The 13917-nt window shown below is 41.7% G+C and overlaps 1 protein-coding gene across 8 annotated transcripts in view; it reads left to right on the plus strand.

The window, feature by feature from the left end:
* The window catches only part of PDE5A (phosphodiesterase 5A), a 124462-nt gene that overhangs the window by 82536 nt on the left and 28009 nt on the right, over window positions 1–13917 (plus strand). For all 8 annotated transcript variants that reach the window (XM_081021909.1, XM_081021905.1, XM_081021904.1 and 5 more), the window contains 5 exons: window positions 149–286; window positions 1153–1220; window positions 6324–6432; window positions 8403–8487; window positions 11938–12113. In XM_081021909.1, the coding sequence (XP_080878035.1) occupies window positions 149–286; window positions 1153–1220; window positions 6324–6432; window positions 8403–8487; window positions 11938–12113 (576 nt within the window). The remainder of the gene's footprint in view (window positions 1–148; window positions 287–1152; window positions 1221–6323; window positions 6433–8402; window positions 8488–11937; window positions 12114–13917) is intronic.

The following is a 13917-nucleotide window of genomic DNA, read 5'->3' on the forward strand; positions in this document are numbered from 1 at the left end:
ATGTGTTGTTTGGTCCTGAGACTTTCATCTCCATGGAAAGAAGGGGGGGGGTGGAATCTCACTGCATAATTATTAAATTTGTATCTGCCTTGCTTTCCATCAAAAATGTGCCAACATTAATATATCTTTCTTTTCTTTTTCCTTGTAGGTTCTCCTTGATCTTGCCAGCTTAATATTTGAAGAGCAGCAATCTTTAGAAGTGATTTTGAAGAAGATAGCTGCCACCATAATCACCTTTATGCAGGTGCAGAAGTGCACCATTTTCATAGTGGACGAAGACAGCTCGGTAAGTACAGAACCTGACTGCTTTTTGAGGAAAGAAGATTCTCAGGCATCCCTTAGATGCCTTAGAGCCAGCACTCTGCTTCCCATAATCAACACTGGAAGCCCATCTTTTGCAATTGCGTTCAGTGACCATATACATACAAGGAACAACAATGGACTAGACCCCTGGATTGCAGCCGCTGAAAGAGCAGAGTGCAGTGGTTGTTGTGCACCCTGCACTGATGTCCTGCCTTGCATTTTTAAATTTTTTGATCTGTCTCTCATAGTGACTGAGAACAAAAATAACAACAACAATAGTATACATACAATAAATCGCTAAAACATAAAATCAGCACAACATATTTAAAGAAGGAACAGATTAAAAGGCCTGCAAACATAAAAAGGGTGTTTGCTTAATGCTGAAATGGCATCAAGGGTGCAGGCGCCTGAAGAGAGCATTCCATGGTTGGGGTGCCACCTAGCTCATCTCACCTGCTGAGGACACCTGGAGAAGGGACTCAGAAGATGCTCTTTGGGTGTAGAGAAGAGCATATGGTCCCAGATTACAACCCATGAAGAAATTTAAGGCAGTCACATAAGAAAATGGCTATATTATCTTCAGTATTTGAGACAGTATGCCTCTGAATATCAGTTGCTGGAAGCCTGTTGCCTTCCCATAGACATCTGGTTGGCCACTGTGAGAACAGAATGCTGGACTAGATGAGCCTTTGGTCTGATCCAACTGGGCTTTTATGCTCTTATGCCTAGCAACACGGTACCATGAGACAGAAGCAACTTGCTGCTGTCCTTGAATAAATTAATTAATTGAGTTCTATGAAATTCCATTTATACATACTAACTAAGCTGAAACTCTGTTCTCATTTTTAGGATCCATTTTCCAGCGTTTTTCACATGGAATCTGAGGAATTAGAAAATTCAAGCGAGACTCACAAAAGGTAAAAATGGATCTCAAATTACCATTGCCTCAGATGCATGGGCAAGACAGAAAATGCAGTGCTTTCTGCTTTCATACCGCCAGAAACATTAGCTGCACAAAGCTGCAGATATGAAATAATGCACAAGGATACACCTCTTGTGCATTCTGCTAATTTAAGAGGAGCTTGTGCAGAAGAGATCCCCTGAGGGTTGCACTCCTCTTTGCTCAGAGATTCAGCACTACCAGACAGAACGGCTGTACATGTTCAGTACACTTTTCTTTTTAAAAGCTCCTTTGTTGCTTTACAAAAGGGACTGGAAATTAGTGGTTCGATTCTACTTCTGGTGGGCGCATAGACAAAGTCCACAATGAGGAGAGTGGGACAGAGGAGATATGAAAGAGGATACTTGCCTTCATGAGTGAGCAAGAGGAGAAGAGATGTCAAGATGTCAAGATGAAGATGGTTCATCATTTTGTTGGCTTATCTTCCCCTCTTAGGGCTGCAGTGTATTTGCCATGCAAGTTCCCCACCATTGGTTGCATGATATAGTGCTAAACTAGATGCAGAGATGGTGAATTGCAAACAACATGTAGAAGGGATTTCCTGCAACAGTCACTCCCAAAACAGTTATTTAGACCAGGGTTGGCTAACCTGTGGCCCTCTAGAAGTTGTTGGACTACAACGTGTATGATCCCTGACTACTGACCATGCTGGCTGGGGCAAACACGAATTGGAGTTCAACATTTAGAGGGCTTTAAGTTACTCAGCCAGCCCTGGTGAAAGCTCATGCTGATGCTGCTGGTGCTCAGACTGTGCTTGGACTAATGGGGATTGTCTGTGTGCCACTTCTGAGGGTCAGGTGGGTCAAATCTACACATTGAGTGTCCTCATAATGTCAGCCTGGAAGCAATACAACAGGCATGTCTAACAGGTAGATCGCAGGAGTGTCCGAGGTAGATCATGGCATGAAGTTTAATGATCGCCTTTGGCCAAACCTCCCCCCCCAAAAAACCTCAACAACTTTGGCCAACCCTCCCCTAGAAAACCTCAACAGCTTCTGGCATTCTGGCAGAGTGACAGTGGGTAGATCACAGCCAGTCTTTTTATACTGTGAGTAGATCGCAGTCTCTTGGGAGTTGGACGTGCCTGCAATACAAGAAACAACAGACATATGGAAAGACACAAGGAACATTTTGAAAGTTTAATTCAACTCAGCCTTTATTAAAAGCTTTTATCCAACCCATGTGGTCAAAATGTTGACCTATTTTCACTACTGAAATTGATTTAATTCTGCTGATGTTCATGGGACTTGGGCTGCTATTCCAAGCATCCTTCCCTTGGCAATTTCATTCAAAATCAATGGGCCTGTCACTTAATTCTGTAGATTAGAACGAAGATGTGTGCCAGCTAGATTGAGTTGTATGTGACATAGAAATTCATCTTACAGAGAGGGTTACAGACCACAGCTTTCTAGAAGGGCATAATATCCAAGTCATCACATTTGCCTAATAAAATACATGCAGAGCTCTTAACTAGGAATCTTGGCACAGAGTCTTTGCAGATGCTGCACTAAACAAGGTGGTCCAAGCGGAAAACAGCCCCTAACGCCAGGCTTTTGAAGAACAAGGCATAGTCTCTGGCAAGTTTGTTCGGAGATGTTTTGAAACTGTTTGTAAACAGGTTTTCAAATGTATCTACTTAACCACAAAGGACCCCCAAAAGCTTCACTTCTAGAGCACATGGGGCTCTTTCCACTCACCCACTGTACAGCATTAGGCATGGCTCTTTAGATTGCATGAATTTAAAACAGAAGGTGATCAGGTCATTTCAAAAGTCTTCTGAGTATGTACAGAAAAAGACTGAGTCTTCAGCAAAGAGAGTGGCAACAGTGGGAGGGGAGGGAATATAATATAATTACTACTTGGGAAATATTTATTTTGTGTCTGATTGGAAGAAGGAAATGTTATATCACAGTACAGCAAATGCAATGCAAGACATGTGCCTTCAGCTCTGAAAAGCATCTTTTAACACGAACTTTCAAAAGTGTTGAGAACATTCATAAGGGTTCCATCTGCTCTGTGTTATTTGTGAAGCAAATTTGTTTTTGTTTTACAAACATGCCAAAATTCCAAGTGCAAATGATTAAATCTGATTTTAGAAACACCTCTCTCTTCTTGCATGCTTTTCATTCTTCAACATTAGTTCCCTTATATTTTTTACCTTTGATGTACATTATGTTTGATGTTTTTCTATTTTTTACAAAACCTTTAGCACCTTACTACTCATTATCTTTCCATTGCATTCCTTTGAACATCCTTCATTGTTTGCTCAAGACCTGCCATCCACTGTCCATTCTGTAGCTCTTCTTTTTCTTTTGAAACACAGACTACATGGGTAATCTCTTTTTGACATTGCTGTTAGCATAGAGCAGCCTTCCCTAAAGTAGTTTTTTTACTCTAGCTTCCAGCAGCCCCAACGAGCCTGGCCAGTAGTCAAAGGTGACAGAAGCTGTAGTCTAGCAACACCTTGAGGGCAGACATCTTGTGGAAGTCTAGGGAAGTATTAGAGAATTAAATGGTGAATGGTTGTAATAGGTGAATGGATGTAATGATAGCCCCAGAATAGTTTGGAGAAGCAGATATATGGAGAGCTCCAGTTGCTATTATCTGGATGTGTGATTCCCAGGTACAACAATAAAAAAAAAAAAATCTGCCCTGAGGGGAAAAGCAGTTTATCTAAGGCATGTATGCATTGCTTTGCTAGTGCCATTTATTGTGTATAAGTTTTGAGCTTTTTAGTGGACATGCAGTTCCACTATGAATTTGCACTGTGTATTTAATAAATTAAATATAATGAAAATAAGCCATTCTAAAATAAAATGTAGCCAATATTGGCTTTTAATTCAGTTGTCAATATGAAAAAATGAAAAAGCAGAAGAGGTTTAAGCAGCACATCTGAAAGCAGCTGCTCCCTCACACTCTGCTCATGTGCACTTTGTTTACATGGTTCGGTTCGGGTTAACAATAGGCTTTTCTTGAACTAAAGCCCAAGAGCCACAGTCTTTAGGGTCAATGGAAAGACAATACCTGGATCCTTTGGCAGGGAGATTTATTTGAAGTACAGTATTCAGAGATGGATTAACAGTGGGACTGAAAGACAAATAAAAACCCCCAGATAAATCCAGCTCTGGTTGGATGCCTTTTTATTGACAATCCAGCATGTTACTTAAGCAAATTACTGGAAAAAGGCACGTTGAGAGTGTGCTGGAGAAAGCGTTATGCCTACAAAAAAATCTCAGATTTCAAGTGTGGTATTTGAGTGTCCAAAGCTGCCTTGGGAACTTAACTTCATCTCTAGTGTACAAAAGCATGCATTAAACTTGCTTTGTTGAACATTAACGTTGATCATTAGATGCCATGATTGACAAAGTCCCTAGTGAGGTTTTCAATGCCCCATCAACTGAGTTTCAGTTTTTGCAGGTTGATGACATTGATGGGGTGCTTGTATGTGCCCAACAATGTGCCCTTCAGATCCTTTCCCTATGTGGCTGATTAAAGCTGTTGTGGGGGAGGGATGATTGGGTGGGTTCAGGTTGTGGTGAACAAATCTCTGTGGGCAGGGAGGTGCTGGCCACCTGAAAGAGGCAATAGTATGGCCACTTCTGAAAAAACCCATACTGGACCCAATAGTATTTAACAACTACCACCCTGTTGCAAATACCCTCTTTTGGGGCATAGTACATGAGAGGGTCATGGTCAAGCAGCTACTGGTGTTCCTGGAGGAAACTGATTATTCAAAGCCATTCCAATCTGGTTCAGACCTGAATTTACAAACAAGTGGTACATAAATTATATGAAAAAAAATAAAACAATTCGGAGTTTTTGAGCAAGGTGTCATCAGTATTCTGATGATACCTAAGTCTGGTTCTCTGTAACATCTGGTTGGCCTAGTGTCTGAATGCAGTGGTAGGCTAAAAAAGGTAAAGATACCCCTGACTGTTAGGTCCAGTTACGGACGACTCTGGGGTGGCGGCGCTCATCTCGCTCTATAGGCTGAGGGAGCCAGCGTTTGTTTGCAGACAGCTTCCAGGTCATGTGGCCAGACCGAACAATGGGAGCTCACCCCATCGTGGGGATTCGAAGCGCCAACCTTCTGATAGGCAAGCTCTAGGCTCTGTGGTTTAGACTACAGAGCCACCTACATCCCTTAGTGGTAGGCTAGATATGGCCTAAAAAAACTAAGCCTGAATTCTTCCAATGCGGAGGGTCTGTGGGTGACTGGTTCCTAAGTCTGGGAAGTGGGTAAGCTGCCTGCCCTGGATGCATTCACACTCTCCTTGAAGAAGCATGTGTGCAGTTGGGGGATGCTCCTGGATCCAGCTCTGTCACTGGAGGTTCAGGTGTCTTTGGTGACTAGGAGTGCCTTTTACTGACTTCACTTGATAAGACAGCTGTGGCCACTCCTGAACTGCGATAGCTTGACCACAATTGTCCATGCATTGGTAACCTCACAGTTGGATTACTGCAATGCACTCTATGTAGGGCTTCCCTTGGGGTTTGTCTGGAAGCTGCCGCTAGTGCAGAATGTGACAGCTAGGTTGCTTGTGGGGGCAAACTACTGCCAGAATGGAACATCTTGCTTGCTTGCACTGGCTGCCATCTGTTACCAGGCCAGCTCCAATGTGTTGGTACTAACATATAAGGCCATATACAGCTCAGAACCAGATTACTTGAGAAACTGCCTTATTCCTTATATACCCTGCAGTCTGTGAGAGTTCATTCTGCAGTAACTGGAAGCAGGGCTTTTAGTACTGTGCTGCTCCTGTTCTGTGGAGTAACACCCTTGTTGAAATAATGACAGGCACCCACTTTCCGGAAACAAACGAAGACATTTTTGTTCCAACACATTTTCCCAGCTGGATAAATGGATCTTTGCCAGTAGTATCTATTTTGTATTGTTTTAGTTTTGCTTCAAACGTATCAGTTGGGTTTTTTTGTTGTTTTTGGCTGTTTTTATTGTACATCGCCTTGAGATGATTATGTAGATGTTGACCAATAACTGAATAATAACAACGAGGAGGGGGGTGCAGAAAAATTACTCTGTTTCTTCTTGCTCCAACAGAAACTATGATACAAACCAAATTAATTATATGTATGCTCAATACGTGAAGAATACCATGGAGCCTCTTAACATTTCAGATATTCGCCAAGATAAAAGATTTCCTTGGACAGTAAGTAAATGTAAATCTAGATTTTGACCTTACCAGTGGAAAATGCAGGGCTTTTTGTACATGCAGTTCAATTATGGAAGATCTTGTGCGATGCCCCTCTAGGGTTATTCTTGCATTAAGAGGCCTTGAATAGTTTCAAGAGGCATAATCACATTAGCCCTCAACACCTGCTTCACTTCCCACTCTGGAGATGTCTACGTCTTTCATGGGACCATACCTGTCTAGCCTGATGGCAATTGCTCTCTGTCTGGCCCATTTTCTACCATTTTGTACCTGGTCCATGAAGGCAAAGTTCTGATATGATTTCAGTTATAAAGACTACTGCTCACTAATGAGTTCAGGACAGATCAGTTATGCACTGATTTGCTGTGTGGTGGATCATGGACTAGACTTTTTGATAGCTATCCTTTGAATTGTTTAATGAATTGTTGTTTTTCAATAGATTGGAATTCTGTGTTTTTGCCTTACAATTAATTGTTTATTGCATTGCACTGATTAGTACTGTGTTGTGGATTTGTTGTTTTTGCTGCCCCCCCCCATTACTGTTACATTTTAACAGTTTTCATGTAAACTGCCTCAAATATTTTATGTGGAATGTCAGGATATGAGAGAACCAATGTGGTTAGGGTGTGGGATCACTACCTGGGAAGGTAAAGGTAAAGGGACCCCTGACCATTAGGTCCAGTTGTGACCGACTCTGGGGTTGTGGTGCTCATCTCGCTTTATTGGCCGAGGGAGCCAGCATACAGCTTCAGGGTCGTGTGGCCAGTATGACTAAGCCACTTCTAGCGAACCAGAGCAGTGCATGGAAACGCCGTTTACCTTCCCGCCGGAGCGGTGCCTATTTATCTACTTGCACTTTGACGTGCTTTCGAACTGCTAGGTGGGCAGGAGCTGGGACTGAGCAACGGGAGCTTACTCCATCGTGGGGATTCGAGTCCTACGTTCTGTGGTTTAACCCACAGCACCACCCGCGTCCCAAGTACCTGGGAAACCCAGGTTCAAATCCCCACATCCCCACTCCCCTTTGTAAGTCACTGGGTGACCTTGGGCCAATCACTATCTCTCAACTTAATGCAGCTCATCGATAAAATGGTGGTGGAAAGAACCACATGCATCACCATGAATAGCATGAGAATGTTAGTATATAAATGTAGGGAAGAGACAGGTGTAATTGACACTGGCAACTATTGACTAGTTTTGGTTTATCTTCTGTATCCTCCCCTTTCACTTTTACTGGGCTCTACAAATCTTTACAGCTGTTGGTCTCCCAAAACTGAGAGAGGCCCTACCCTTACCAGTTAGCCATTTGAATATCTAGGGCTCTGTGTTTTGATTTTGATTTTTTTTTTAAAGCATTAGCAATTTTCTACTTAGAATCTATTTGTGTAGATTATGCTGTTTAAAAAACCAACAGTATGTTACCTTGTGAAGGGGATAATTATAGGCCAGGTTTCCACCAGCTCCAGATGTTTTGGATTAAATACCCCTTCATCCCTGACCACTTACTCTGCTGGCTGGGCCTGGTATAAGTTGTAGTCCAAAACCTCTGAGGGACACCATTCTGGAGATGACTATTTTAGGGTCTGTTGCTGTTTTTAAAGTTAGTTGCAAAATTGGTAAGTATTCTCATACAGTTCTTCTGAAAATTGTAATGTTGTGAATATTTGGGCATAAAGGTATCTATTATATAAGTACAGTTTATTACTGCAGAGAAAGCCTGACAGCAGCTGTCAAAAGTGCAAACGTGTTCGAATACTAAATCATGGAGGAAATCTCAATGAAAATTTCACAGTTGTGTTGATTTAGAATGTTGCTACTACTGTAATTTCCCCAACCAAAATCTGAGAGAAGTATGATCCGGCATGTTCATAAATGATCATGCTTGTACAATTTAAATATTACATGATTAATCTATAACATTGGTGTCGACTGATAAAGTCAGTAAGGTTTGTTTCTTTTATTAACAGAATGAAAATGCAGATAGTAAAAACCAGAATATAGAAAGTTTGCTATGCACGCCAATTAAAAACGGAAAGAAGAATAAAGTAATAGGTACAATATTTTTATTTTTTGTCTTTCATTTCATTCACTCTGCATGATGTTTTGTGAGACTTGTGGTTCAGCAGGAGATAAAATATCCTCTTGGAAGTCAATGATAGTTAACTTTCTAAGATGGATGCTAAATTCTTCTTTGCCCCTAAATTGTCCCTAAATTCACTTATACTTCATAAAATGAATGCATGTCATGGTAGAATATTTGTACCCTGATCTGGAACACTTGTTCTTGGAAATAAGTTCTATTATATTATTCAATGCACTTTACTCCCAGATAAGATGCTTTGCATGAGAGTGTTTGTGACAACGCATGTGTTTCCATGATTTCTGTAAGATAGCAAAACGAAAAAGCACTGGGTTGTATCTTCTGGCCTTGTTTGCAAAGCTCTTCCTTTTTCAAATTGCAGTAAGTATTTCCTAAAAGGGATTTGGCCTTTAATATATTTGGACGGACCTTCCACTGCATCATGGAAAAGTTTTGGAAAACATTCTATTTAGAGAACGTTTCTTGAAAATATATAGTGAAGCATTCCTACTGTAATTCTCACACTCCATTACTCACAGAAGTTTTAAATGTCATTGGTTGGAGCCATATGGGGAAGGGATCTTGTGTTTAAGGAAGTGCTGTTTTATGCTTCATGTTGCATGAGAAAAATAAAGCAAACCCAGAGATATATAATTCCACTTGCTCAAGAGCTTACATTACCTTCAGCATAAGAGAAACTACTACTGTGTATCGTGCTTTTTATTTATTTATTTATTTTATTGCATTTATATCTTACCCTTCATCAAGTTCATGACCCAAGGGCTGGTAACATAAGATTCTCAATAAAATTGCAGCCAACAAAAAACAGCTTAATTAAAATAACTCACACCTGTTGTTAAAATACAACAGCAGACAACACGAAGGTATACCAAGTTCCACTTCTTGCAAATCCACGCGGAACTGGTGTATTTCTAGACAATATTGGTGACAGGCAGAATTCCACAATCAAGATGCCACCACATAGGCAGTCCTTTCTCAGGTTCCTGCATAATGAGCTTACATAAGAAGAAGGGCCTCTCCTACAGATCTCAGTGTGCAGGCAGGCTGATATATGAAGAGGCACTCCTTCACATATCTGGGTCCTCAGTCATTGAGGGCTTTATAGGTCAAGAGCAACACACTGAATTTGGCAAGGTAGCATGTAATAAGCAGCCAGTGCAAACTCTTCAGAATTGGTGTCATATGTGCTCACCCCATACAACCTCTTGGGGTCCCGGCAACGTCATTCTATACGAGCTGCAGCTTCTGGGCTGTGTTCAAAGGTGGCCCCACAAAGAGACCACTGTGATGAGGTTATCACAGTCTAGAAATGGACATAGCTGGTTTTGTGTGGTTATCAGTGATGATCTGGGCAGTTGGGGGGGGGGTCACATTTGAATCTTAAAAGCTTCCTGAAAGTGGAGAGTTAAATTAGGAATTATTCAGTGACTTGTGCTGGATCATTATAAAATGACCTGACGTTAGTTTCCTTCAGTTTCAGCTGCACCCTTATCTGTACAGGGAAAGCCTAACTCTTGTTGTCTATGCTTTGGTAACCTCTAGGTTAGATCACTGCAACATGTTATGTGTGGAGCTGCCTCTGAAGACGATTCAGGAACTTCAGCTGGTTCAGGGTCCAGGTTGCTCACTGGTGCAAGATGGTTTGAGGATAGAACACCAATTCTGGCCCAACTAGTCTGCAATCTGGGCCCAATTCAAAGTGTGGGTGTTGACCTATAAAGCCTTAAATGGCTCAGGATTGCAATACTTCAAGGACCAACTCTCCCCATATGAACGAACCTGGACCCTGCAATCATCATTTGAGGCCCTTCTTTGTGTGCCTCCTCCATGAGAGGGCTGGAGAGTGGCAAAACAAGAATGGGCCTTTTCTGCGGTGACTCCCCACTTGTGGAATGTTCTCTCTAGGGAGGCTCACCTGGAGCCTTCATTACATATCTTTAGTTGTCAGGGAAAACATTTCTTTTCTCCTGTGATGCTCTGATGAAGGGGTGTGGGTGTGGGTGTAAGCAAGCAAGCAAGCTGTTTGAATGGTTGAATTCCTTGTGAGGCTGAATCTACAGCAGAGATCGAAAACCTACAGTCACCCAGAAGTTGATTGGCTACAACTCCCATAATCTCTTATCATTGACCATATTGGCTGGGGGTAGATGGCAGTTGGAGTCAAACAGCTTCTGGAGGGCCAAAGCTTCCCCAGCTGTTATCAACATTTCCCTGCATTGGTCATCAGCACAGATTATTCTCTTGTAGAACCTCCCAGCTAGGCTGCTCTTTGGGCAAAGGGGTTATATCTGAACCATTATTAAGAAACAAAGCCTTGAGACCTACTCGAATGCAGCATGTGGTCTGAGGACTCATGAACCCCCTATGTTGTCTTTGTAGTTAATTTGATAAACAATCTGGTCCTTTTTCTCGTAAGAAAGGGCAAGCTCTGTCTGTGTACCAGTAACCTGACATTCATTACAGTTCTCTTGGCATGCTTACAAAAATCTAATTAGTTTGTAAAGGACGAGTTGTCTTTAGGGATTACATCAAACTCAAGGACTATTAATAATAGAAGTTAAGAGGAAAATTGAGATGAAAACTTGGGGAGGATAGAAAGGAATATATGCGGTTCCAGGGATGGGGAAGAACAAGCCCCGTCACCTTGCTACCACCAGTGCCAGTTCCCCATGAGACCAGAATCCATTCCTTCAGTCCCCAGTGGGTTTTGTTGACTGTGCTGCACTTCTGTGAAAAACCTACTGAATATTCTGGATCTAAATCTGCATTCGTGGAACTCAAAATCTGAGTTCAGAATATGTAAGGACCGGTGGGTGAAGGGTAGGACACACAGCCTCAGTTCACATAATCAAATCTGGCTTCATAAAACCAGGATATTGATTAGCTTCAGACACTTTCACACAGCCCCTTTGTCCATTGTGTGGGGAAACAAATAAACCACAGTAAATCACAGTTTCCCTTTTTGCACAAGCTGGAAACCACGGTTAATGGCTTCCATAAGCCAAGATTTGGAAGCCAACTTTACAACATTTCAAACTTGACTTCTGAGTACTGGCTTGCTCATAGTTCCTGGTTCTCATGTAATGGGAGGCCGAGGTTAACTGCAGCTTTCTCATTTGTTTCCCTTCTCATATGAAAGGAGATGTGAAACAGGAGCTGTTTGGGGGTGGATAAAGTTCATGTGTCGCCTGATTATATGGATGCAACCATATTTTCTGGGTTAATAATAGTAATAATAATAATAATGTTGAAACACTGGACTAGAAAGTTAAAATTGCCAGACCTCTGTTTCTATGGATAAAGAAAGCTTGTTAGTTTTCCTTTCTATCAATTGAAATATGGTTAATTTTTGCACATATATATAAAGATTAGTTAACATTTCCTTTTTCTAAATGATCTAGGAGTCTGTCAACTTGCAAATAAGATGGAAGAAAATTCAGGCAAAATAAAGGCTTTCAACAGAAATGACGAGCAGTTTCTGGAAGCTTTTGTCATCTTCTGCGGCTTGGGTATCCAGAACACACAGATGTATGAAACTGTGGAAAGAGCTATGGCAAAGCAGATGGTGACATTAGAGGTGAGGCTCAATCAAGGCAGCCTTTATGTAACTCACAGCTGCTTCTTTACTCAAACTCCCTTGCCGAGTTTAAGGCAAGCCAAACTTGGCTCAGTACTCAGTGCAGGGTCGCTCTCCTTTTAACTTAATGTTTGCTTCTGCATTTCCACGTGCTTGTTGATTTAAAGCAGAGTCCCGTGCCCAGCGGAAGGATGAGGAGTACGTGCTGCATACTCTAAATTGCTTTATTTATAGTTCAAAGCTGTTATATTACAGAAAGACATCTTGCCTCTGCCGGAGCAGAAAAATGCATCCTCTCTCCTCAACAGCTCGGAGAGAATCACAAAGTGAAAAACAGGAAACCAGTGTACGTCACATCCAGTCTCCCTTTCCCGTGAGAAACTCCAACAGTACAGACTGTGGAATGTAAACACCTGTCTCGTGACAAGCCCTTTCGCTGCACAGTGAAGGAAAGCAGAAACCAACATCCTCCCCCTTTCTGTGAACATCACTGGGCAGCGTGTTTGTACAATATCAGTACAAACCCAACTTCTGCACATAGGTACAGTGTTGATCCCTTGATACAATCTTGGACAATACATCAGCAGGAATTTCATTACCTGGCATATAGGACACCGTTACGAGTCCCTTCTGAATACATTCCCTAGCATGCTGCAACTTTAATTGCAAGTGCTTCGTGCTTTGCTTACAACCTTCAGACTTCAGCAAAGCCAAACATGCTTTGTTGTCCTGGTAAACCTGGATTGGACATTTGACAGGAATTTTCATATCTTTGCACAATTGTACTAACCATTCACAATCCTTAAGTGAATACGATAGTGCATTCAGTTCGGCTTCACAAGTACTTAAGCTAACTGTTGTTTGCTTCTTGCATGACCAATCAAACAGACTCTGATTGTACATGTAGCAAACTCCAGACGTACTTTTCCTGTCTGTAGTGTCACTTCCAAAACTTGCATCTGCAAATATCTCAAGACCACCAGACTTCTGATTGTTAAATCTCAGTCTGTAATGCATAGTGCCTTTCAAATACCGCGCTATGCGTTTCAGAGCTTTCCAATCCTTGACACTAGGATTGTTGACTTGTCTGCTTAGCAAATTACAGCTAACAGCAATGTCTGGTCTTGAACATCTGGCAATGAAGTTTAGCTTGCCTAGCACACTTCTGTACAGTGTAGTGTCAGAAAATGCTTCTTCAGTGTCATCTACCTGATAACCTGTTGTCATCGGTGTGTCTACAGGGTTAGCATCCATCAGATTTAGTTTGCTTAACACATCAGCAATTTTCCGTGACTGGTGTACTAGAATGTTACCATCTTGATCTCTCTCTATTTCCAGAGATAGGTAGTTGTTTACCTCACCAAGATCTTTCATGTCAAAGTGCTCTTTCAGTTGAGCTAGGGCGTTATTGTACATTGCGACATCTTTCCAAAAGAATAATAAATCATCAACATAAAACAAACAGTACAGTTTCTTTTGCCCCTCCTCTTTGACAAATACACATGGATCAGCTTTCCCTTGCTGAAAACCTAGAGAAAACAATACTTCAGTGAGTTTTGTGTGCCAACACCGTGCACTTTGTTTGAGACCATAAAGGGATTTCTTCAGAGCACAAACAAATCCCTGTTTTACCTGTACGCCATCAGGTGGAAGCATATAAAGTGATTCATCCAGAGATCCGTACAGAAAAGCTGTGTTAATATCATGGTGACTAATGTGTAGATTTTCCTCTGCAGCTAGCTTGAGCATAAGCCTAATGCTTTCATATCTCACTGTGGGTGAATAGGTCTCGTGATAGTCTTCA

This window comes from Podarcis pityusensis (genome assembly GCF_964106645.2).
Source record: "Podarcis pityusensis genome assembly, chromosome: 9".
NCBI classification, from domain to species: domain Eukaryota; kingdom Metazoa; phylum Chordata; class Lepidosauria; order Squamata; family Lacertidae; genus Podarcis; species Podarcis pityusensis.